The sequence below is a fragment of the Oncorhynchus clarkii genome, chromosome 16 (genome assembly GCF_045791955.1).
Source record: "Oncorhynchus clarkii lewisi isolate Uvic-CL-2024 chromosome 16, UVic_Ocla_1.0, whole genome shotgun sequence".
Lineage (NCBI taxonomy): Eukaryota > Metazoa > Chordata > Actinopteri > Salmoniformes > Salmonidae > Oncorhynchus > Oncorhynchus clarkii.
This window is the reverse complement of record NC_092162.1, coordinates 58,012,138-58,039,579: the sequence shown is the minus strand read 5'-3', so window position 1 is coordinate 58,039,579 and position 27,442 is coordinate 58,012,138. Positions and strand designations below refer to the sequence as shown.

The 27,442-nt window shown below is 42.7% G+C and overlaps 1 protein-coding gene across 1 annotated transcript in view; it reads left to right on the top strand.

Annotated features, from left to right (window-relative positions):
- The window catches only part of LOC139368810 (plexin-D1-like), a 111,357-nt gene that overhangs the window by 38,998 nt on the left and 44,917 nt on the right, over positions 1–27,442 (top strand). The window contains exons 13-18 of the mRNA XM_071108180.1: positions 9,435–9,580; positions 15,199–15,304; positions 24,445–24,584; positions 24,918–25,097; positions 25,619–25,703; positions 25,838–26,104. Of these exons, the coding sequence (XP_070964281.1) occupies positions 9,435–9,580; positions 15,199–15,304; positions 24,445–24,584; positions 24,918–25,097; positions 25,619–25,703; positions 25,838–26,104 (924 nt within the window). The remainder of the gene's footprint in view (positions 1–9,434; positions 9,581–15,198; positions 15,305–24,444; positions 24,585–24,917; positions 25,098–25,618; positions 25,704–25,837; positions 26,105–27,442) is intronic.

Below are 27,442 nucleotides of genomic sequence, written 5' to 3'. Positions count from 1 at the left end.
CCCACTAATTCATCTTCATGAGGCGTGAGCACTTCGTCCAGACAAAAACTTGAAAAGTTCCGTTACAGGTCGTAGAAACAAGTCAAACGATGTATGGAATCAATCGTTAGGATGTTTTTAACATAAAACATCAATAATGTTCCAACCGGAGAATTCCTATGTATGAAGAAAAGCACTGGAACGAGAGGTAACTCTGTCGGGAGCGCGCGCCACGAGCCTGAGACACTCTGCCAGACCACTGACTCAAACAGGTCTCATGAGCCCCTCCTTTATAGTAGAATCCTCATTCAAGTCTCTAAAGACGGTTGACATCTAGTGGAATCCGTAGGAAGTCCAACTTTATCCATATCCCACTGTGTATTCGGTAGGCCAAGCTTTGAAAAACTACAAGCCTCAGATGTCCCACTTCCTGGTTGGATTTTTCTCAGGTTTTCACCTGACATATGAGTTATGTTAAACTCACAGACATAATTCAAACAGTTTTAGAAATGTCAGAGTGTTTTCTATCCAATACTAATAATAATATGCATATATTAGCATCTGTGACAGAGTAGGAGGCAGTTCACTCTGGGCACGCTATTCATCCAAAAGTGAAAATGCTGCCCCCTATCCCAATTTTGGTCTTTAATGCAGGGCCAACAGTTCCTTACTTTTTCCCCCTTTCACTTGCCTCTTCCATTTTTCGGTAATACTGCAATACGTTGGTTATAATTTTGAGTAGAGCAGACATTTCCATATAATTTTGTTAGCTGCGTATGTGACATAACTCCACTAGTCCTATTTTTTTATATTATTTACAAAGATTATACTTAATAATTTTTTAATTTGTAATTTGTTGTATTATTTGTTCTATATTTTCTGGTGGATTTAGCTGAAATTGCAACCAACTTTCTATGGCTTGTTTTTAAAATAGCGATATTTTCTTATTTTTCAAACAACCTAAAGTGAGAGCTTGTAATATGAATAAAGGGAAAAATGCCATTCTTGAACATTGGGTGAGTCATTCATACTAATCTGCTAGAGAACCAGTTTGGATTTAAGTATAAATTGTGTATGACTGATGCCTTTAGTGAGATGTCAAATGCTTTAATATTTAATCATTTCTGCCCTCCGAACTCATATTCATTAAATAAATTGGCCTGTTTAATTTTGTCTAGCTTACCATTCCAAATAAAATGGAACATTTTTGGCTCATATATTTTTTTTAAAACAGGTCGCTGGTTATAGACAAGACCATAAGCAAATAGGTCAACTGGGATATGACTAAAGCGTTCATCAGGGTGATTTTTCCACAAATAGAGAGGTATTTTTATCTATTTTTGCTAACTTTCTATGAAAATGTATTGCAGTTAGATTATTTATTTATTTTGGGATATATATACCGAGTACTGTATGTCCACATCACCGTTAAACTATTTAATTGCTAAACTACACGGTAATGAAAAGTTGTATTTTTTTCAGTGATCCAATACGTAATATCATATCAATATCACTTATCATAATTTGGTTGCAATCAAAGAGGTTAGAAAAAGTATCCAGATCCTCTATGAGGCTGAGGAGGGTTCTAAATAGAAAGATTTAAAAGAAAACATTAATCATCAGCGTACAATGGCACCTTTATTTTTAACCCCTAGATTTCTAGCCCCTTGATATTATTGTTGGATCTGATTTTAATTGCTAACATTTCAATGGCCATAGTAAATAGATATGCCGATAGTGGACAACCTTGTTTAACTCCTCTTGACAGTTTAATACTTTCTGAGAAGTAGCCATTATTTACTATTTTACACCTGGAGTTACAATGTATAACTTTAATCCATTGTATAAGAGATTTTCCAAAATTGAAATATTCCAGGCATTTGTATATAAATTCCAGTTGTACTTTATCAAAAGCCTTTTCATAGTCAGCTATGAATACCAGGCCTAGTTTCCCAGTTTTTCAATTGTGTTCCATTGTTTCCAGTACTGGCCTTATATTATATCCAATGTATCGTCCATGTAAAAAAGCTGTCTGATTAGGATGAATAATATCCAACAATAACCTTTTCATCCAATGCGCTATGCATTTTTAAGGGGCCTCCAATTGTTTTTGGACTCAATCTTTATATTTACCACTTGGATCCTGTTTCAGTAAAAATGAAATCAGACCTAGTTGAGTATCTGATAATCTATCATTTTTATAGGAGTGGTTAAACATGCTAATAACAGTCCTCTGACTGTATCAAAAAAGTTTTGGTATACTTCCACGGGTATGCCATCCAGCCCTAGAGTTTTCCCGGACTTACATGCTTTAATTGCATCAAGAACTTCCTCCTCTGTAATTTGCCCTTCAAATGGGTCTTTCTGTACAGCTGTTAATTTGACATTATTATTATTTTTTTTAAATCATAACATTTTCTTCAGTTAGTTGAGATGGAGGAGACTGAAATGAAAACATATGCTTAAAGTATTTTGCTTCCTCTTTCAAAATATCATTTGGGGAATCATGGGTGACTCCATCTTTTGCAACAAGTTTCAATAAATTATTCTTGGTAGCATTTCTATGTTGAAGATTCAAATTAATTTTGTTCATTTCTCTCCATATTCCATCCAGTTCACTTTATTGTTATAATATCTAACACTTGATCTTTCTTGAATAAGTTCCTCCATTTATTTTTGTTTTACCTCTAACTTATTCTGTGCCTCTATGGTACAGTTTTTATTGATATCTATGTTTACTGTTAGTCCTTCCATTTCCTTTTGTTAATATGGACTCTTTTGACCTAAATTGTTTTTGTTTTAGAGATGAGTAGTCTACTGAATTGCATGGCCTCTAAAGGCACATTTAAAAGTGTCCCATACAATAAGGGGATCTGCTGTACATATATTATGTCGGAAAAAGTCAGTTATACATTCTTCTGTCCTAGTTAAAAACAAATTACCATCCAATAGGCTTTGATTAAATTTCCAATATCCTCACCCATGTAGAAATTCTGTAAGAGCAATATATATGCCAATTATTTGGGGTCCAACCGCATTATGTCCCTTATCAACACTTTTTAAACTTTTGGTGCCAGCGAGAATGACATAAGAAAGTAATCAAGATGATTAGCTTGATTGAGCCTCCACCATGTATATCTCACTAGGTCCGGATATTTAAGCCTTCATATATCCACTAGTTGCAATATATCCATGACATTCGTGATTTCCTTAAGTGCATGAGGGTGATCTTATGTAGTGGGATTTCCTTAAGTGCATGAGGGTGATCTTATGTAGTGGGATTTCCTTAAGTGCATGAGGGTGATCTTATGTAGTGGGATTTCCTTAAGTGCATGAGGGTGATCTTATGTAGTGGGATTTCCTTAAGTGCATGAGGGTGATCTTATGTAGTGGGATTTCCTTAAGTGCATGAGGGTGATCTTATGTAGTGGGACTTCCTTAAGTGCATGAGGGTGATCTTATGTAGTGGGATTTCCTTAAGTGCATGAGGGTGATCTTATGTAGTGGGATTTCCTTAAGTGCATGAGGGTGATCTTATGTAGTGGGATTTCCTTAAGTGCATGAGGGTGATCTTATGTAGTGGGATTTCCTTAAGTGCATGAGGGTGATCTTATGTAGTGGGATTTCCTTAAGTGCATGAGGGTGATCTTATGTAGTGGGATTTCCTTAAGTGCATGAGGGTGATCTTATGTAGTGGGATTTCCTTAAGTGCATGAGGGTGATCTTATGTAGTGGGATTTCCTTAAGTGCATGAGGGTGATCTTATGTAGTGGGATTTCCTTAAGTGCATGAGGGTGATCTTATGTAGTGGGATTTCCTTAAGTGCATGAGGGTGATCTTATGTAGTGGGATTTCCTTCTCGGCCAATTGAAGTATTTGATACAATATTATAATCTCCTACCATAATAATAGAGTCTTGTATTGTTTGTAGGTTTGATAAATTATTATATACATTTTCAAAGAAGCGATGATCATCATTATTTGGTCCGTAAAGATTAATGACCCATATCTGTTTATGGTCCAATAATACATTTTAAATCATCTACCTTGCAGATCTGTTTGGGCAATGTGCACAAAATTATTGTTAATTAATTTCATGGCCCCTTTTGAGTTTCTTTGTCCATGGGAGAGGTATATTTCACCCCCCCTCCCCCCCGTCCTTTTTCCACAAAACTTCATCTAAAACTGTTGAATGAGTTTCCTGTAAACAATTGATATTATATTCCTTCTCTTTTAGCCAGGTAAATACTGATCGTCTTTTCTTATTATCTGCTAGGCCATTACAATTGTAACTGGCTATACTTATTTCACCATTTACCATAATGAGATTCAAGTCTCAATTCTATATTTCATAATATATGTTTGTAAACTTACCATTAAAAAGTACCATAGTGTTTGAGTGTCCATATTGAGTGTCCATATTTGCATTGCTACTAAGTAAACCTCCCATTGTTCTCCACTATTCCACCCGCTAATCCACCCCATCCAAAATGGGGTTGTCATCCCATTGACTGGCAGAACACCCACCGTCCCCCCCGGATCCCAGGGCCAGTAGAAGTTAGCATTGTTCACTCTGTCAGCCCACTCAGTGTCCCTGCGTGACTCTCTGTATCAGCCATTGTGTCAGTGTCATGACTCATGGTTTGTTGTGTGAAAGTGTCTGTCTGTGTGTGTGTATCCCGCTTAGATGACTGAGGTTAAAAGTGTTGAAATCCTCTATTCATGGGCAGCCCAATGTAACACACAGACACACACACACACACACACACTGAAACAGCTCCCTCAGGGGAGGTGGTTGTAAGACAGTAAACTGGGGCTGTGGTTGTGGGAGACTGGGAGCGTGATGCAATGCTTTGGCAGCCATGTTTTCCCAGACAGTCTCACCAGGAGTTAGTTAGAGTTACAGTCAGAGTTCTCAGTCTTATGGGGGAGTATCTGTTCTACCACAGTATCACCCACGGTTTACTGTTACTCTGTCCACCACAGTGACTATGTCTAAAGATTGTATGGGCTGCTCCTGTAATGTTTCCCTTTCTGCGGCACATTTTTATTTAGTCAGCTTACAGTTGGGAAATCAGTCATTCTAGCATATTCTTTTAACATAAACAGTAATATGAAGTATATGTTATGTGGATAGACAAGCCAGTAAAATACAGTAATGTGTTCTATGTTTGTAATACTGCAGGTAATAAAGGCAGTTGTCTGCGAGGATCAATCTGCGAAGAGTAGTTAAGATGGACTGCAACACGGTACACAGTATGGTCTCAAACAGTGGGTTTGAACCAATAATGTTGATGTTTACGGTATGATCTGAACACCTGAACATGATAGAAATCTGGAGGCAGGATCCTTGAAGGATCTTTATCCAAATGATCAGTGTATCTCCACAAGAGCCCAACCAATTCATAAATTCCTGTCAAGATTGTCTGGAGCATTGTAGAGGTCTTTAGAGATCCTTTATTGTTGAATGCGTTTTGAGATCAGGAAATCTCCTGATGTTATTGTACTGTACTTTGCTCCCCTCATCATGACTCATTCACAGAGGAGTGACGGGTGTAAATGAGCAGCATGGCAGCTAACGCTATCGCTAACACCAGACAAAGATAACACCCGTTAACACCAGAGAGAGAGAGATGTCCCAGATACATGGTGATAATTACTGTACCTACCAAGGAGAGCTTGGAGGTGTGTGCATGTGTGTGTGTATGTGTGTGTCACAATTTAATCTAAAGGCTTAAAAATGTGACTCATTTTGGGATAAGCTAGTTGAAGGTCAAAAACGTTGTGTTACCAAACAATTACATCAATCACCCTGTTGGTCTTATACAAATCAAATCAAATCAAATTTTATTGGTCACATACACATGGTTAGCAGATGTTAATGCAAGTGTAGCGAAATGCTTGTGCTTCTAGTTCCGACCATGCAGTAATATCTAACAAGTAATCTAACAATTTCACAACAACTACCTTATACACACAAGTGTAAAGGAATGAATAAGAATATGTACATAAAAATATATGAATGAGCGATGGCCGAACGGCATAGGCAAGATGCAGTAGATGGTATAGAGTACAGTATATATATATGAGATGAGTAATGTAGGGTATGTAAACATTATATAAAGTGGCAGTGTTTAATGTGACTAGTGATACATTTATTATATCCAATATTTAATTATTAAAGTGGCTAGAGGTTTGAGTCAGTATGTTGACATCAGCCACTCAATGTTAGTGATGGCTGTTTAACAGTCTGATGGCCTTGAGATAGAAGCTGTTTTTTAGTCTCTCGGTCCCAGCTTTGATGCACCTGTACTGACCTCGCCTTCTGGATGATAGCGGGGTGAACAGGCAGTGGCTCAGGTGGTTGTTGTCCTTGATGATCTTTTTGGCCTTCCTGTGACATCGGGTGGTGTAGGTGTCCTGGAGAGCAGGCAGTTTGCCCCTGGTGATGCATTGGGCAGACCTCACTACCCTCTGGAGAGCCTTGCGGTTGTAGGCGGAGCAGTTACCATACCAGGCGGTGACACAGCCCGACAGGATGCTCTCGATTGTGCATCTGTAAAAGTTTGTGAGTCTTTTTGGTGACAAGCCACATTTCTTCAGCCTCCTGAGGTTGCTGTCTGTGTGGGTGGACCATTTCAGTTTGTCCATGATGTGTACGCAGAGGAACTTGAAACTTTCCACCTTCTCCACTACTGTTCCGTCAATGTGGATAGAGGGGGTGCTCCCTCTGCTGTTTCCTGAAGTCCACAATCATCTCCTTTGTTTTGTTGACGTTGAGTGTGAGGTTATTTTCCTGACACCACACTCCGAGGGCCCTCACCTCCTCCCTATAGGCCGTCTCGTTGTTGTTGGTAATCAAGCCTACCACTGTAGTGTCGTCTGCAAACTTGATGATTGAGTTGGAGGCGTGCATGGCCACGCAGTCATGGGTGAACAGGGAGTACAGGAGAGGGCTGAGAACGTACCCTTGTGGTGCCCTAGTGTTGAGGATCAGCGGGGTGGAGATGTTGTTTCCTACCCTCACCACCTGGGGGCGGCCTGTCAGAAAGTCCAGGACCCAGTTGCACAGGGCGTGGTCGAGACCCAGGGTCTCAAGCTTCATGACGAGTTTGGAGGGTACTATGGTGTTAAATGCTGAGCTGTAGTCAATGAACAGCATTCTTACATAGGTATGCCTCTTGTCCAGATGGGACAGGGCAGTGTTCAGTGTGATTGCGATTGCGTCGTCTGTGGACCTATTGGGGCGGTAAGCAAATTGGAGTGGGTCTAGGGTGTCAGGTAGGGTGGAGGTGATATGATCCTTGACTAGTCTCTCAAAGCACTTCATGATGACGGAAGTGAGTGCTACAGGGCGATAGTCGTTTAGCTCAGTTACCTTAGCTTTCTTGGGAACAGGAACAATGGTGGTCCTCTTGAAGCATGTGGGAACAGCAGACTGGCATAGAGATTGACTTACTATGTCCGTAAACACACCAGCCAGCTGGTCTGCGCATGCTCTGAGGACGCGGCTAGGGATGCCGTCTAGGCCGGCAGCCTTGCGAGGGTTAACACTTTTAAATGTTTTACTCACATTGGCTGCGGATCTGGGTTCTTGGTGAATTTATAACTGTTTGCTTTTATATGGTAATATAAGTGTAAGTTACACACTATGTCCTTATTTCTCACTTTAGCTTGGAAGCACAATGTTTGTGTATCTCAGCTGTCAATCACATGAATACTTATGAATACTTTTCTTAATGTAGACCCACCCCCTCCCCTCTCACCCAGATCAAGTGGAAGCACCGTTTTTATGTGTGATAGATCTGCAGCTAGCTCGAGCCCGGCTAATAACCCACGGAGGGGTCACAGGGACCTCAGGACAGCCAGGAAAATGGTCACTCTGCGAGGCATGATGCCAAGATGACAGGAACCCCTGGAGCCTCTAGAGGTTGCCCTTAGACACTGATCTATGACCAGTTTTTCCACCCCCAAGTCTAGTCTTGAACATGAGTGGAGGGGGGGGGGGGGATTTTCTAAACTAGCTAGCTACGCTACACTGGGAGTTGATGGTAGATTACTTTTGCCTGGGAGTCAGAGATAGCTATCTCTGTGGTTGTGTTTCCGTGGTGATTGGATAAATACTCTCTCTCCATGGCTCCTTAGAGGAACGCTGGGAGAAGCAAGGTCAAGGTTGAAATGATGTGTGAGAGCATGCTTCTGATCATAATATGATAAAGGAATTTCAAATACTGTAGCGACAATAGGCTACTGGAGGAATGGGAGTATAGGCTGGCTCCCTCGCTGTAGATTTGCTCTCTCTCTCACCCTCACTACTCTCTCTTCCCCATCTTCATATTCTCCCCTGTTGATCTCTCTCTTCCCTGTCTTCATATTCTCCCCTGTTGATCTCTCTCTTCCCTGTCTTCATATTCTCCCCTGTTGATCTCTCTCTTCCCCGTCTTCATATTCTCCCCTGTTGATCTCTCTCTTCCCCGTCTTCATATTCTCCCCTGTTGATCTCTCTCTTCCTTGTCTTCATATTCTCCACTGTTGATCTCTCTCTTCCCTGTCTTCATATTCTCCCCTGTTGATCTCTCTCTTCCCCGTCTTCATATTCTCCCCTGTTGATCTCTCTCTTCCCTGTCTTCATATTCTCCCCTGTTGATCTCTCTCTCTTCCCTGTCTTCATATTCTCCCCTGTTGATCTCTCTCTTCCCTGTCTTCATATTCTCCCCTGTTGATCTCTCTCTTCCCTGTCTTCATATTCTCCCCTGTTGATCTCTCTCTTCCCCGTCTTCATATTCTCCCCTGTTGATCTCTCTCTTCCCTGTCTTCATATTCTCCCCTGTTGATCTCTCTCTCTTCCCTGTCTTCATATTCTCCCCTGTTGATCTCTCTCTTCCCCATCTTCATATTCTCCCCTGTTGATCTCTCTCTTCCCCCTATTCACTCTAACAGCTCAATATCTGTACCACTCCCACTCCCTTCCATCTACCTCTCCGTCTTTCCTGTTTATTGCTCTCTCACGTTACATTTGAGTAATTTAGCAGATGCTCTTATACAGAGCAATTTACAGGAGAAGTTCGGGTTAAATGCCTTGTTCAAGGGGACATTGACAGATTTTTTACGGAATCTGCTCAGGGATTCGAACATTTCGATTACTCGCCCAACGCTCTTAACCACTAGGCTACCTTCTCCTTGACGATGTACCACTCCTCTCTGACTCTCTTTATACTGTAGCTCTCTCGCTCTCAGTCTCACTTGAGTCCTGGAAGAACTACTCAGGTTTCAGAGTACACATACAGATACAGGCCTGTAGCTCAGAGAGGTACTGACTGAAGAGCCCTCTATATAAAATCTGACCCCAAACTGAGCGGAGGGAATGTGTCTCTCTCAATTATATCTAAATCTTGAGCTCAAGAGGAATATATGCAGGCACTTATCCCTCTTTCCTTCTCTCTCTTTCCCCACAGATCTCCCCCCTGAGTGGACCGTTGGAGGGGGGCACCCTGCTCACGGTGCAGGGCAGGAACATGGGCCGCAGGGCTGATGTGGTGAAGGTCTCCATCGGGATGGTTCCATGTAAAATCCTGCCCTACCGATACACCGTCTCTGTACAGTAAGTACCTTTCTTATGATTGATTGATTCATTCATGAATTGGTTGATACATGCATTCATTTATTCAGTCCTTCAGTGACTTTGTGCACAGGTGCCAGAAGTTCACAAACAAAAAATGTTGTTAATTGTTTTGAATCATATTATAAACTGGGTGGTTTAAGCCCTGAATGCTGATTAGCTGACAGCCGTGGTATATCAGACCGTATACCATAGGTATGACAAAACATTTATTTTTACTGCTCTAATTTGGTAACCAGTTTATAATAGCAACAAGGCACGAGGGGGTGTGGTATATGGCCAATATACCACGGTTATGGGCTGTGTCCAGGAGCTCTGCAATGCATCGTGCCTAAGAACAGCCCATAGCCGTGGTATATATATTTTTGTGCCTTAACCTCCCTTATCTCACCTCATTTGCTCACATCGTATATAGACTTATTTTTCTACTGTATTATTGACTGTATGTTTGTTTTACTCCATGTGTAACTCTGTGTCGTTGTATGTGTCGAACTGCTTTGCTTTATCTTGGCCAGGTCGCACTTGTAAATGAGGACTTGTTCTCAACTAGCCTACCTGGTTAAATAAAGGTGAAATAAATACAAAATAAAATAATAATATTGACCATATACCACACCCCCTCGTGCCTTATTGCTTAAATATAGAACGCCTTTATAGAACATTACTATTCGCTTTAAACCATTCCATTCACATAAAGGAGATAATTCAAGACCACAACATTATCACCAAGGATACAGCAGAACCCTGGGTTAAACCCTGCACATAGTATTCCATGGAAACACCGTAACTCTAGAACCACATAAAAACTTCCAGACCAATTTCCATAATGTTCCATGGATGTAAATGTTTATCTGGTCCCTCTCCACTGGAGCCAATCAGGCTGTATTAGAATACAGACCCGTGTTGGGGTAACCCGCAGGTCTTACCTGGCTGTCACTACTCAAGCTCTTGTTTGAGGCCCACATCAAAAGTGTGACCAATTTTTTCATCTTCAGAACATTGCCAGGTTAAGTCTTATGCTGTCACAGCCTGCAGCTGAGTGACTCATCCACACCTTTATCTCATCCTGTCTGGACTATTGTAATGCCCTTTTTGTTGGCACATCTGCTAGGTGTCTAAACAGGCTACAATATGTCCAGAACTGTGCTGCATGTGTCCTCACCCACACCTCCCCCGTGAGCACATCACACCAGCACTGTTCAGCCTCCACTGGCTCCCCATGAGCCTATGCTTTGACTTTAAAATCCTGGATCACACCTACCAAGCTATTCACAACTCTGGACCCAAGTACCTGTCTGACCTCATGCTACCCTCCTGCCCCACACGCACCCTTCACTCCTCCAGGTCCATCTCCCTTAAGCAGCCCCACAGCAGACTAAAAACTATGGGTGGCAGGGCTTTCAGTTGTGTGTCTCCTCGTCTGTGGAACGCACTTCCAGTCACTGTCAGGGCTGCAGAGTCTCTGGGCTCGTTTAAGGAACAGCTCAAGACTGAGCTGTTCAGAAAATAACCTCTATTAATTCAGTTCTACTCTCATCCGGATCTGATGACACTGTATGTAGCTTTGATTGTTGTCTGTGTTCTGTGTTATGAATTATTATTACTACTACATACGTCTCACACACTCTCCCAAACACACACACGCTCCAGATCGCTCCAAACTCAGCGAATCAGATTTCACACCCAATCTGACCTCACCCTGCTTGCTCGTCCTTCATTGATTCCCTGAGCTGGTTGTTATGACTGCTAAATGTTTCCTCCTTAGAGGGAGTGGTGCTGACAAATCAAAACATGTCACTGTGTCTGACAGCAGATTCACTCACTGAATAGACACACACACCGGTGACCTCGCTGCGGCCATGGCTGTTGAGACAGGTGTCAGTTTGTGTGCTGAGAGGTCAAGGGGTCAGAGCTGTGAGCCAGAGGGACTTGTGCTGCTCTGGAGAGAGAGAGTTGAAGTCAGAACGTGTTCATTAATAATGTGGGTTAGGTAGGGGCAGCTCATTAAGTGTAGTACATTTACATGACCCACTCTGGACACGTCTCTTGGTTTAAGAGTAGAAGTTCAAGCAGTTCAAGCTGCCTACTTTCTACCCAATCCTTCATCACTCTTTCATGTCTCTTTTGCGTCCTGGTTGGCTTCTCTCTCTCTCTCTCTCTCTCTATCGCACACACACGCACGCACGCACGCACGCACGCACACACACACTGCCTTCACCAGGCTCAGTTGCTGATTATCCTGGTCCTCCTCTCTGGGTAAATATCCAGAGACATTGCCCATGGAGTCAAAACATCCCCCACTGGAAGCTAAAATATTTCCTTTCTTGGCGGTGAAGGAATGTAGTACGAGGGTCAGTCAGTGCTGTGCCTTACAGCCTGGCTGCCTTACTGGCTGGCTGCCTTACTGAATTACTGCCTGGCTGCCTTACTGCTTCACTGCCTAGATGCCTTACTGGCTGGCTGTCCTACTGTCTTACTGCCTGGCTTGGTGGCTGGTTTTTACAGAGACAGGGTGGGCTCTGCACGGGATTAGACTGCATCAACAACACCAGTCACCTTTGACACAGCTACAGTATCTACTGTAATAATACAGACTTGGATGGACTTCATTAGTTAGATTTCATATTTATCAACTTGATCCATCTTTATGAGCTCAGGGATCCTCATCAGAACCAGTCCTTCAGCCCAACCCAGCCATACCCAGCCATACCGTGCCATATCCAGCCTTGTGCCATTTCTGGTTCTGCCCTTTCTCTGTGGTACCTGCCTCACATTTATAAAAGGTTTAGACCCTCTTCAGAGGATTTAGCTTCCTGTTAGTCAGCGACTAGACCCCTGTTTGGGTTGCCAGGTAACCAGGACCACTATAGGACCTGCCACCTGACTAAATATACTGCCCCCACGTGCCCAACAAGAGGATGGTGGAGGGATGGGCTTTGAACCATGTGGGGTTGAGGTACGGGGGTCATGATTCCCCCTTTGTTTATTTCTGTGGGGAGTCATTAGATCATAGCCTGGTCCCAGGTCTGTACTGTCTGCTTTAGCCAAGTCCTCTGACTGGCAGGGCCAAAGCACATAGAGACACAGCACATACAGGCCTTCCAAAATGTTCTCTGTGCGCCATCACTGTATGATTAATCCTACTGCTTCCCTCTGGTCCCAATACTGTATGATGACATGAGGCTTGATTACAGCTATGAGGTGATAAAACAAACATCCAGCCAGCTCGTTGATCCCCTCTGTGGTTAACTGCATCTGGAACAGGGGGCTATGAAGTCCCCCTCCACTGGGTTTAGTCAACACTGTACAGTACTGAGTATAGACATTATTACTCCACTGGGTTTAGTCAACACTGTACAGTACTGAGCATAGACATTATTACTCCACTGGGTTTAGTCAACACTGTACAGTACTGAGCATAGACATTATTACTCCACTGGGTTTAGTCAACACTGTACAGTACTGAGTATAGACATTATTACTCCACTGGGTTTAGTCAACACTGTACAGTACTGAGCATAGACATTATTACTCCACTGGGTTTAGTCAACACTGTACAGTACTGAGCATAGACATTATTACTCCACTGGGTTTAGTCAACACTGTACAGTACTGAGCATAGACATTATTACTCCACTGGGTTTAGTCAACACTGTACAGTACTGAGTATAGACATTATTACTCCACTGGGTTTAGTCAACACTGTACAGTACTGAGCATAGACATTATTACTCCACTGGGTTTAGTCAACACTGTACAGTACTGAGCATAGACATTATTACTCCACTTGGTTTAGTCAACACTGTACAGTACTGAGCATAGACATTATTACTCCACTGGGTTTAGTCAACACTGTACAGTACTGAGCATAGACATTATTACTCCACTGGGTTTAGTCAACACTGTACAGTACTGATCATAGACATTATTACTCCACTGGGTTTAGTCAACACTGTACAGTACTGAGCATAGACATTATTACTCCACTGGGTTTAGTCAACACTGTACAGTACTGAGTATAGACATTATTACTCCACTGGGTTTAGTCAACACTGTACAGTACTGAGCATAGACATTATTACCCCACTGGGTTTAGTCAACACTGTACAGTACTGAGCATAGACATTATTACCCCACTTGGTTTAGTCAACACTGTACAGTACTGAGCATAGACATTATTACTCCACTGGGTTTAGTCAACACTGTACAGTACTGAGCATAGACATTATTACTCCACTGGGTTTAGTCAACACTGTACAGTACTGAGCATAGACATTATTACTCCACTGGGTTTAGTCAACACTGTACAGTACTGAGCATAGACATTATTACTCCACTGGGTTTAGTCAACACTGTACATTACTGATCATAGACATTATTACTCCACTGGGTTTAGTCAACACTGTACAGTACTGAGTATAGACATTATTACTCCACTGGGTTTAGTCAACACTGTACAGTACTGAGCATAGACATTATTACTCACTGGGTTTAGTCAACACTGTACAGTACTGAGCATAGACATTATTACTCCACTGGGTTTAGTCAACACTGTACATTACTGATCATAGACATTATTACTCCACTGGGTTTAGTCAACACTGTACAGTACTGAGCATAGACATTATTATTCCACTGGGTTTAGTCAACACTGTACAGTACTGAGCATAGACATTATTACTCCACTGGGTTTAGTCAACACTGTACAGTACTGAGCATAGACATTATTACTCCACTGGGTTTAGTCAACACTGTACATTACTGATCATAGACATTATTACTCCACTGGGTTTAGTCAACACTGTACAGTACTGAGTATAGACATTATTACTCCACTGGGTTTAGTCAACACTGTACAGTACTGAGTATAGACATTATTACTCCACTGGGTTTAGTCAACACTGTACAGTACTGAGCATAGACATTATTACTCCACTGGGTTTAGTCAACACTGTACAGTACTGAGCATAGACATTATTACAAACCTCTAAGGATCTCTATTTTATTGTCTGTTTAGCTTTGTTAAAAAAGTTGTGAATCACATCAGAGGGGGCACAGGGGCACGTGCCCTCTCAGATTTGTCCTGCTTCGAAATTAGTAGGTAATTACTAAATGTACTGAATAAGACATACAGTATTCCTTTCAGTCTTTTACGCAGATGTTAGAGATGCAGAGAAGCATATATATATATATTTTTTTACATAACCACGGGAAGATACAGACAGCTCAAAAGGTATGCTTAGATATGCAGAAAAAAAATACAGATTTTTTTTACATAGAATTAAGCATAATGATTATGGCTAGGTTGCAGGAAAAATGTGTTTCAAGTGTTGGAAAAATGCAAAAATTCTCGAACTTATGGACCACCCCCCAGCCATCCTCACATACTGGACTTTCTGTCGTTTCAGATTTTTGTGCTTCATGATGCCCCTGAAACTCTTGACAAAGAAAAAAATCATGATCCACACAGTTGACACAGAAACATCCTTAAAGGCAGTTGCCAACAGGCTGTGATGTTCCAGTGGAGTTGGTGATGATTGTTAATGATGGTTCCTATTGAGCATGTCCACTGTCATCACAATGTTGTGTTCTATCTACAGGCTGGTGTGTGTTACTGGGCAGACCTTTGATCCCACAAATTATGTTGTCAGAGTTACCGTGAACCAGAATGCAATGGGGGTGTCCAAAGAGGTCTTCTCATACTTGGTGAGTGTGTTCCTGTTGTCAACCCTCTCTATTTTTCTCTATTTAATCTATTTAATGACTATGTCTTCTCTGTTTCTCTCCCTCATACTTTCCCTCACTCCCCTTTTTTTTCTCTCTGTCTGTCTCTCTCTTGCTCTCTTTTTCTCTCCCTCTCATTTGCTCTGTCTCTCTCTCCCTCTCATTCTCTCACTCTCATTCTCTCTTCCTTCCTCCTTTTTTCTCTCCTTACTCCCTGACCTGTCTTTACATGTTCTTCCTCCTACTTATTTATTTTCAGTATTTCTTTGCTCGTAGTCTGTCTCTTGCTCGTTAAATCCACAATCTTTCCATCCTTTCTTTTCCCTCGGCCCTCCGTCTCTCCCCAGTCCCTGGTCCTTGTTCATACTGGGAAAGTGTTCCCAATGTGTCAGTTGAATGTTAGCAGATTTGTCTTCTGATATTCAGGAATGCATATGTGTGGGAATCTTCAAACATTCATCAGAATTGCAACATAGCACTATTGCCATGCAGAACTCGGTGCCAGCAAAAACAAACATGGAGCTTGTTGAAATGTCCTCCTCTTTGAATTCATTACAAACCGAGGAGTCCGGCTGCTTCTTCTGCTGATTGACCTTGACCCACACAGTCTCCTATTGGATTAGGACTACACAGACTGGAAATACACAACTAAATCCTCTGTTTCTTTTTGCTTATGGACAAAGAGTTTATTTTTAATTCAACTGGGATGTTGGAAAATTTCAGTCACTTTTAAGAAAGGCTTCTGCTTGTGAGTCATGATCTCAGGGATAAATAACAGACTTGGAGACAAGAGGGTGTTGAACATGCAAAACAACAAATGTTTTTTAGGCTTGTGGGAACCCCTTGCGGTCCCCTACCACTTTTTGGGTTGCTTCTCCAGGGTGTGAGGGAAAGAAAGGGAGAAAATGGATGAAGGGGATTCTGAGGAAAAGGGATAACGGTTCGGATCCAAACGGAGACAGGATGGGCACCTCCTCTGCACCTCCTTCCTCTGCACCTCGGGCCGGAAACATCTGCCTCCACCTTGCACACACACACACACACACACACACACACACACACACACACACACACACACACACACACACACACACACACACACACACACACACACACACACACACACACACACACACACACAGACAATAGAAATCTCTGCTTGTTCACACACACACAGGAAGTGAATCCTGTCAGTGAGAATGAGAGGTCTTCCCTGGAGGCAAGGTTCACAGAGGGGAGAGAAGCTTCGGCAGTCTCCGGAATGCTGATGCTGTATAGCTGTATTGGGATATTTGTCTTAGCCCCAGGGACCTATCCTCCGTCTGTGTGTGTGTGTGTGTGTCTGTGTGTGTGTGTGTGTGTGTGTGTGTGTGTGTGTGTGTGTGTGTGTGTGTGTGTGTGTGTGTGTGTGTGTGTGTGTGTGTGTTTTAAGTTTTATATTGTCACATGCACCAGTAGAGTGAAATGCTTAGCTTGCAAGCCCTATCCAACAGTGCTGTATCCATTATTAAAATAGTAGAACTAATAAGAAAAAAGAACAAAGAAATAAGAGACCTATATACAGGGTAAATGTACAACGTGCAGCTACGCTTGAGCATTTGAGGTGTGTTTGTGTGTGTGTGTCACAGGAGGTTGATGGCACCTTAATTGGGGACGATGGGCTCATGATAATGACTGGAGTGGAATAAGTGGAATGGTATCAAATACGTGTTTGATGCCATTCCATTTGCTCCGTTTCAGCCTTTATTATGAGCCATGCTCCCCTCAGCAGCCTCCACTGGTGTCAAATCAACTCAAATCAAATGTTATTGGTCACACACACGTGTTTAGCAGATGTGCAGTAATATCTAACAGTTTCACAACAAATACCCAAAATACACGTAAATCTAAGTGAGGAATGGATTAAGAATATATATACATATAAGTCAGAGTGGCATTGGAGTAAGATACAGTGACACAGTATAGAGTACAGTATATACATATGAGATGGGTGATGCAATATTTACAAACAATTAAAGTGACTAAGATACCATAGAATAGTACAGCGTACAGTTTACACATGTGAGATGAGTAATGCAAGATATTATTAAAGTGACTAGTATTTCATCTCCTTAAAGTGGCCAGTGATTCCTAATCTATGTCTATAGGCAGCAGTCTCTGATGTGCTGTAAATGGCTGTTTAACAGTCAGTGGTGTAGTATAGAATAAAATACTGTATATACATATGAAATGGGTGATGCAATATGTAAACACAATTTAGAAGTGACTAAGATACCGTAGAATAGTGTGGAGTGTGGTTTATACATATGAGATGAGTAATGCTAGATACGGAACATTATTCAAGTGGATAGTGATCCTTTTCCTTAAAGTGGCCAGTGATTCCTAATCTATATCTATAGATGTGCTAGTGATGGCTATTTAGCAGTTTGATGGTCTTGAGATAGAAGCTGTTTTTCAGTCTCTCGGTCCCAGCTTTGATGCACCTGTACTGACCTCGCCTTCTGGTTGATAGTGGGGTGAACAGGCAGTGGTGGTTGATGTCCTTGATGATCTTTTTGGCCTTCCTATGGCATTGGGTGGTGTAAGTGTCCAGGAGGGTGGAAAGTTTGCCCCCGGTAATGTGTTGGGCAGACCGCACCACCATCTGGAGAGCTTTGCAGTTGTGGGCGGTGCAGTTTCCGTACCAGGCGGTGACACAGCTCGACAGGATACTCTCAATTGTGTATCTGTAAATGTTTGTGAGGGTTTTAGGTGTTAAGCCAAATTTCTTCAGCCTCCTGAGGTTGAAGAGGCGTTGTTGCGCCTTCTTCACCACACTGTCTGTGTGGGTGGAACATTTCAGTTTGTCAGTGATGTGGACGCCGAGGAACTTGAAGCTTTCCACCTTCTCCACTGCGGTCCCATCGATGTGGATGGAGGAATTCTCCCTCTGCTGTGTCCTGAAGTCCACGATCATCTCCATAGTTTTGTTGACATTGAGTGACACCACACTGACACCACACTCCCAGAGCCCTCACTTCCTCCCTGTAGGCTGTCTCATCGTTGTTTGTAATCAAGACTACTACTGTTGTGTCGTCTGCAAACTTGATGATTGAGTTGGAGGCGTGCTTGGCCATGCAGTCATGGTTGAACAGGGAGTACCGGAGGGGGCTTAGCACGCACACTTGTAAGGCCCCAGTGTTGAGGATCAACAAATAGGGGTTGTTTCCTACCTTCACAAACCTGGGGGCGACCTGTCAGGTAGTTCAGGACCCAGTTGCACAGGAAGGGGTTCAGACCCAGGGCCTCAAGCTTGATGATGAGGTTGGAGGGTACTATGGTGTTGAAGGCTGAGCTGTAGTCAATGAACAGCATTCTTACATAGGTATGCCTCTTGTCCAGATGGGACAGGGCAGTATGGTGGCGATTGGATTGTCTGTGGATCTATTGGGGCGGTAAGCAAATTGAAGTGGGTCTAGGGAGTCAGGTAAGGTGGAGGTGATATGATCCTTGATTAGTCTCTCAAAACATTTCATGATGAGAGAGGTGAGTGTTACGGAGTGATAGTCATTTAGTTCAATTACCTTTGCTTTCTTAGGTACAGGGACAATGGTGGCCATCTTGAAGCATGTGGCGACAAGAGACTGGGATAGGGAAAGATTGAATATATCTGTGAACACACCAGCCAGCTGGTCTGCACATGCTCTGAAGATGCAGCTAGGGATGCCATCTGGGCCGGCAGCCTTGCGAGGGTTGAAATGCTTAAAAGTCTTACTCACATTGGAGAAGGAGAGCCCTGTATTTTCCTCAAAGCGAGTGAAGGTGTTCAGCCTGTCTGTGTGTGTGTTGCTGTATTACTATATGGCTGTACAGTGAAATATATCCTAGCCTTAGAAACCTGTCATATGTGGATGAGATGAACCCAAGACCTCAGTACAGAACAATACTAAATACTCCCCAAGGCTTCAGTGTCCTCAAGTTTTAAATATCAAACTTGATATATGTTACAGTCAACAATTTATTTAGCTAGAGCTGAGGAAACCAAAAGTATGGACTACATAGAACTTATAGATGATTTGAATGATCCAATTATAGTGCCACTTTAACCACATTTCCATCCACAGTTTTTATGTGAGTAAAGTCATACCTTATGAAAGAAAATCACGACAACTATGATGGAAACAGTACGTTTCTGTACAATTGTATAAATGTCGACAAATCGTTTGTTTGTTCGACATCGTGTGCTCGTTTAGTGTCGGTAAAGTTAACTATGCGAGAAATGCGCAAATATTGATCTAATAACCATCATATTGAAGTAAACTTGGAGTGATGATATGGTATGTGGTCCTCCCACTATGACTCGGGAAACCATGCAGTTTATTAGGTTACATGTGAAAATGATAAACTTCACAAGGAGGTGAAAGTACACGGCGATGAGCTTGATGCTCCTTTCCAATAAATATTGAGGGTCTTACTCTAGTGACATCATGATGATTGATGCTTGACTGCCGTTTGACTGTAGACTAGCCTACCCACACTGTTGTATCTGATAGCTGTTGGCTCGAGTGCATGTGCCCAGACCAGAGTTGACACATTTGCTATTTTGTGACCAAATGGTTAAAAATGAAATGGGAAACACATTGAACTTTAGATTTTTATTCGGTACGTGAAAACTTCAACCAAAAAGTACATTTTGTGTGCACTACGTCATCACGCTCTGATTTTTGTCTGCATCATGTACATTTGGTGGGAACACACCACTGGTGTGAAAATTAGTATGTTTTCTTCACACATATATTTGAATATTCACATGAAAATCTTTTGCTAATTGGATGGAAAGCGAGCTAATAAATAAAAAACAGCAGACTGCTGCCTCGCTCGGAGGTGTGTACAGTAGCAGAACAACAACGCAGCCACATGGCACATTACCGTTTTTTCAATTGCTAACAAGCATCGGTCAATACTGAAGTCACTTGTTCAAAACTCTTCACACGGTCTACATTACCAACATATATTTTGGCCAAACAGTTCATCTCACCTTCGACATCAACACTTCCAACAATTCTCACTCAGGAAGCATACATTGTCACTCATAACACACTGACCTTAACAACAGGGATCAATACATAAACAATGAACTTTCTCTTTGAAGTTTGAATGATTTTTTACATAAATTAGTATTTCATTATAGAATAAGAATAACGCCTTTCCTTTATTGACTGTACTAACGTACACAGTTGAAGTTGGAAGTTTACATACACCTTAGCCAAATACATTTAAACACAGTTTTTCACAATTCCTGACATTTAATCCTAGTAAAAAATATATTTCTTAGGTCAGTTAGGATCACCACTTTATTTTAAGAATGTGAAATGTAAGAATAATAGTAGAGAGAATGAATTATTTTCACTTTTATTTATTTCATCACATTCCCAGTGGGTCAGAAGTTTACATACACTCAATTAGTATTTGCCAGAATTGCCTTTAAATTGTTTAACTTGGGTCAAACGTTTTGGGTAGCCTTCCACAAGCTTCCCACAATAAGTTGGGTGAATTTTGGCCCATTCCTCCTGACAGAGCTGGTGTAACTGAGTCAGGTTTGTAGGTCTCCTTGCTCGCACACACTTTTTCAGTTCTGCCCACAAATGTTCAATAGGAATGAGGTCAGGGCGTTGTGATGGCCACTCCAATACCTTGACTTTGTTGTCCTTAAGCCATTTTGCCACAACTTTGGAAGTATGCTTGGGGTCAATGTCTATTTGGAAGACCAATTTGCGACCAAGCTTTAACTTCCCGACTGATGTCTTGAGATATTGCTTCAATATAGCCACATACATTTTCCTCATGATGCCATCTATTTTGTGAAGAGCACCAGTCCCTCCTGCAGCAAAGCACCCCCACAACATGATGCTGCCACCCCCGTGCTTCATGGTTGGGATGGTGTTCTTCAGCAAGCAAGCTTCCCCCTTTTTCCTCTGATGGTCATTATAGCCAAACAGTTCTATTTTTGTTTCATCAGACCAGAGGACATTTCTCCAAAAAGTACGATCTTTGTCCCCATGTGCAGTTGCAAACCCGTAGCTTGGCTTTTTGTATGGCGGTTTTGGAGCAGTGGCTTTTTCCTTGCTGAGCAGCATTTCAGGTTATGTTGATATATATAGGACTCGTTTTACTGTGGGTATAGATACTTTTGTACCTGTTTCCTCCAGCATCTTCACAATGTCCTTTGCTGTTGATCTGAGATTGGTTTGCTCTTTTCGCACCAAAGTACGTTCATCTCTAGGAGACAGAACGCATCTTCCTGAGCGGTATGACGGCTGCGTGGTCCCATGGTGTTTATACTTGCGTACTATTGTTTGTACAGATGAACATGGTAGCTTCAGGCGTTTGGAAATTGCTCCCAAGGATGAACCAGACTTGTGGTCTACCATTTTTTTCTGAGGTCTTGGCTGATTTATTTTGATTTCCCCATGATGTCAAGCAAAGAGGCAGTGAGTTTGAAGGTAGGCCTTGAAATACACCCACAGTACACCTCCAATTGACTCAAACAATGTCAAATAGCCTATCAGAAGCTTCTAAAGCCATGACATCATTTTCTTGAATTTTCCAAGCTGTTTAAAAGCCACAGTCAACTTAGTGTATGTAAACTTCTGACCCACTGGAATTGTGATAAAGTGAATTATAAGTGAAATAATCTGTCTGTAAACAATTGTTGGAAAAATTGTGTCATGCTCAAAGTAGATGTCCTAACCGACTTGCCAAAACTATAGTTTGTTAACAAGTAATTTGTGGAGTGGTTGAAAAACGAGTTTAAATGACTTTGAACTTCCGACTTCAACTGTATGTAACAAGAATGAATCACAAATGCAGCAATTTGCTTCAATAGCCTTTATTTTTTCTATAGCTTTGCAAATAGTGGTTTACTTGTGAAAAGAAGTTTAAACAAATTCATGAAATTCCAGGGCTGCAATAATTACAAAATAAAATATCAACATGTATTGTATAATCACTCATACTGTACAGTACTGTGGGGGTTCTAGTTCTCATCAACATGTATTGTATAATCACTCATACTATACAGTACTGTGGGGGTTCTAGTGTCTCCACACACCCAGGAGAAGTGTCTCCACACCCTGGCAGTCTTCAGGAGAAGTGTCTCCACACCCTGGCAGTCTTCAGGAGAAGTGTCTCCACACCCTGGCAGTCTTCAGGAGAAGTGTCTCCACACCCTGGCAGTCTTCAGGAGAAGTGTCTCCACACCCTGGCAGTCTTCAGGAGAAGTGTATCTACACCCTGGAAGTCTTCAGGAGAAGTGTATCTACACCCTGGCAGTCTTCAGGAGAAGTGTATCTACACCCTGGCAGTCTTCAGGAGAAGTGTATCTACACCCTGGCAGTCTTCAGGAGAAGTGTATCTACACCCTGGCAGTCTTCAGGAGAAGTGTATCTACACCCTGGCAGTCTTCAGGAGAAGTGTATCTACACCCCGCATCCAGTTAAGGACATCTGGTCATGTGGATGATGGTCACCTTCCACCTCCATGCAGAGAAAAACTCCTCTATGGGGTTTAGGAAGGGGAAGTATGGAGGCAGGAATAGTACTGACATCCTGGGGTGTGCAGCAAAGTGGTGGAATGCCACATTATCCCACACAACAACGAAGGTAGGGCAGTTTCTTGCCCCTCTCTCCTCCGCTGGCACAAGTCGATTATGCAGGTCATCCAGAAAAGAAATGAGCCTCTCTGTATTGTAGGGGCCAATGAGTGGTTTGTGTAACATCAAACCATCATTGGACAGTGCTGCACACATTGTGATGTTAGCTCCTCTCTGGCCTGGGACATCCACGGTTGCTCTCTGTCCAATCACATTTCTTCCCCTGTGGCGTGTTTTTGCCAAGTTGAATCCAGCTTCATCCACAAAGATGAATGTACGTGCAGTTTGCCTGGCTTCCATCTCCATTACTCTCTGAAATACAGCAAATCCACAGTTTTACAGTACTTTACATTATCCATAGCTGTGTTTGTACCCTGTTTGGTTATTGAACAGACATCTTACCTGGACATATTGACACCAGAGTTCTTTCACACGTTCACCGTTTCTCTCAAAGGGTACAGTATATAACTGCTTCATCCTTAGTTTCTCTAGGACAATTATCGTTGTGCTGACTGTATTCACATTCCCAAAAGTGATATTGTCTGCCAGCACTCTGTCCTGAATTTCCCTCAGTTTTATTGTATTGTTGCCAATTACCACGTCAACAATGGCAATTTCCTTCGCATCTGATACTATTCTGCCTCTCCCTCCTGTGGGAGGCAACCTTTGGATCCTACTGAAAAACAAACAATCAATATATTTCAAAATGTCAGTACATGTAAAAATGTGAACATACTGTATTGTACTACAATAAGTAGTTCAATTATCATTGAAGGATGCACATCTCACCTGTTGGAAATCTGTACTATTGATATAACTGTTGAACGCTGTAGATTTGGTTGCACCCTTAAACCAGCCTCTCTCAAATGAGAACATGGTTTACAACATGGTCAATAACTGTGGCCCTTATCTCATCAGAGACCACCGCTCTTGGTCTTCCTCTCCTTTGTCCTCCACGCATTCTCCCTCTCGCTCCCTGTCACTCTTCTTTCCCCACCAACCTGTCTTCCTTGATCTATGTTTCCAAACTAAATCATTCCGAAGCCATCCTCTTATGTCTGTTTGGTAATGAGACTAAAAACAGGACACTCAGCTGTGTTTGGAATAATTACATTTTCTGCTGAGATTTTCTATATGTTTCAATCTGGTTACTGCAGAAATGCACATTTGCCATCATTCTGTTTTGAATGTGTTTTTAACAGTTTTGGAAACAGTGTGTCAGCATTTGAAAACGTGCTGCAAATATATAGTTTTGCAGGTGGTGGAGTATGAATGAGAAAAGAGTTAATGCATTTCAGAGAATGTGGTCATTGAAAGCATTTTGTGTGAAAGCAATGAAAAATGATTCACAGTTTGGTCCACATACACTTCTGTTTCGCTGACTGTGTGAAGAGTTTTGACAATCTAACTAGATTTGACCAATGCATGTTAGCAATTGAAAAAAAAACGTAATAACAACATGGCACATTAATATGTCCCACCTCCACCCCAGGTCCCCAAGCTGCTGTCTATGGAGCCTAGGAAAGGCTCTCGTTCAGGGGGAACCAGGGTGACCCTCAGGGGGGAGTACCTGGACACTGGCTCTCAGGTCAGAGTCAAGGTCAACGGCACCCAGGACTGCACCATACTCACGTGAGTCTTACTGTGTGAATTATTAAATCGTCTTCACTGTTGGACTTGTATGTTGCTGTGCTGAATCTGTAGGCTTTGTGTTACTCTAAAGGAGACAGTCCTGTTGAGTTGTTTGGTTATATCGTGCGTGAGGTATTGTTATTTCCTCAGCTGCTGCATTTGTTGTCTGTTCATAGGCTGTGTCTTGGTTCTTGACTGTATTTGTTATGGAAACTGTCTTGGTGTGTGGTTTTATTATGCTGATTGTGTGGTATTATTGTGTGTGTGTGTGTGTGTGTGTGTGTGTGTGTGTGTGTGTGTGCGTGCGTGCGTGTGTGTGCGTGCGTGCTCCAGGCTAACCAAAGACACCATCGAGTGCACCATACCTGCGGCCCTGCACACACACACTGAGGCGGTGTCGGTGTGTGTGGAGTTTGAGGATATTCCCTGTCAGAGCGCTGAGCTTCTCACCCAGTACATCTATGAGAAAAACCCCACCATCAGCTACATCAAACCCAGGAAGAGCTACCTCAGGTTCACACACACACATACAGTACAGACATATACACACACAGACACACACACACACAGACGCACACACACACACAAACAGACACACACAAACACACACAGAGAGAACAGTCAGTATTCTGCATTGTTCCATTGGTAACTCTAACATTCCATAGTTTCCATTTATCCAGTGTTTCATAGATAAACAACAGTGTTATATTGACAAATGAGAGTATGAAATCATGCAGAAAATATTATTGCATTAATTATACACCTCTTGTAGTTCCATTACACCACACAATCTCTCTTGGAGGGTTTCTCTGGAATCCGACCACAGAGATGACATACTGAGTTAATGTCTTCCTGATGCTCTGTGGCTTCTCCAGGCCTGTTTCTGTGTGTGTGTTGGTTTTAAATGACACCTCATGTGTGAGACAGACTTCTGAGAGAGAGCACAATGGGTCTGATTGGCATGTGTGCTGACACTGACTGTATGGTTGTGTGTAGTTGTGTGTGCTCTGACCATAAGTTATTGTGTGTTCCAGTGGCGGTCGGACCATCACAGTGACGGGGCAAGGTTTTGGCCTGGTGCAGAGCGTCAGTATGGAGGTGCTGGGCATCGGACAGGATGTGAGTCATAACAGGGAACCTCTCTGGTAGAATAGATTAACTTCTGAAGTATCTCACATCTTAGAAGAAGCTGAAAAACGGAAGTGAATTAATAGAATGGACTCCTCTTTCTCATCCTCATTGTCTTTCCTCAGGCCTGTAAAGTGCAGTCTCCCTCCATGATCACATGCTCCTCCCCCGCCTCCAGCCAATCCCAGCAGGCCACGGTAGAGTTCTTGCTGAATGGAGTTCTCTACACGGGAGATGGCCCCGCCTTTGACGGCCCAGACCAGGAGGAAGAGGAGGAGCCTCACGGAGGTCACTTCCTGTTGGAGTATGTGGAAGATCCTCAGTTCTTCACCGCCAACAAAGAGAAGCTGATCAAACACCACCCTGGAGAACCACTCACACTCATCATCAATGTGAGTGACAGCCCAGTGCACCAATGGGAGAGGGTGGAGCAGGATGAGAAGTAAAAAGCCCATTGACTTGTTCCAGGAACTGTCCATTCCTGTCAATCTGGATGCACTCTGAGAATAGTAGAAAGACATGTCTCAATGGCTTTGTATTCATACTCTCTTTAAACAGATCAAAGACTATGTAGCTCTGAATCATGACTTGTATTTATTTAAGACTTGGCTGTTCCTCAGAGATGGAAGTACAGGACAAGAACACCACCTCTAAGCAGAGAACCCAGTCAGCCATGTTTGTGTGGGATCCTGTCTGTATTATAGCTGACTTATGCTACTGCCACATAAACTACTGCCTCATATATGAGGGAGGGTTGAGGGTTGTAATGCTAACAGTTGTAAAAACTGTAAATAAACTGGTGCTGCTGATTTATACTGGCCTTGGTGCTGGAAGGGAGAGACAGACAGCCGAAGTTGCAAAGACTAGCAGAAATAGGGCTTTGAACATCGGTTGGTCTGAGTTCTTCTCTCTCTCCGTCTCTGCCCCTGTCGCTCTCTTTCTCTCCTCTGCGTGTGTGTGTGCGTGTGTGCGTGCATGCGCGTGTCAGGATGGGGCCTCCTTACAGGAATGGCTGCCTCAGCCTTGTCTACTTGGGTGAAAGAGGGGAGGGGGGTATTCAATGTTGCTTCCTGTTTTCTTTGGGAAGGTGGATTCCACTTTGGGTGGACCTAGTTTGTGGAACACTGACTCATGTCAGTGTGTGTATGTGAGTGGGATGGACCAGGTTGAGAGAATGTTGGGTGGAGTTGAACGGGTTTGTTTGATGGGGATTGTTGTTTGGTTAGATCCTATGTGAATGACCTCTGTTGGAATGTGGTGGGTTTTGTTTGCTTTCATCCCATTTTGGCCCTAGGTATTCATTGTTCCGTGCATGTGTGTGTGTGTGTGTGTGTGTGTGTGTGTGTGTGTGTGTGTGTGTGCGTGCATGCGCGTGTGTGCGTTCGTGCGTGCAGAAGTGTTTGTTGACAGAGACACAGGGGGTGGCATCCTGCAGAGGGGACAGGACAGTACAGGGTCCTGAGGGTGTAATCACAGAGGGGAAACACACTGGGGATAAACACACAACCTCTCCTCTACTCTCCTCTTCTGCTCCTCTCCTTTCCTCTCCTCACTCAGCCATGTCAGTCCACTGTTGTGTGTGTGTGTGTGCGTGGGGACCAGTGCTCAAAACACTGACTAAGGAGAGGCTGGTGTTGTGATGGACAGTGTCAGTCATGACTGTCAGTGTTCTCTCCATGTCTACTGTTTGATTCTTTAAGATGAACTCTCACACAGTTTGTGAGGAGAAA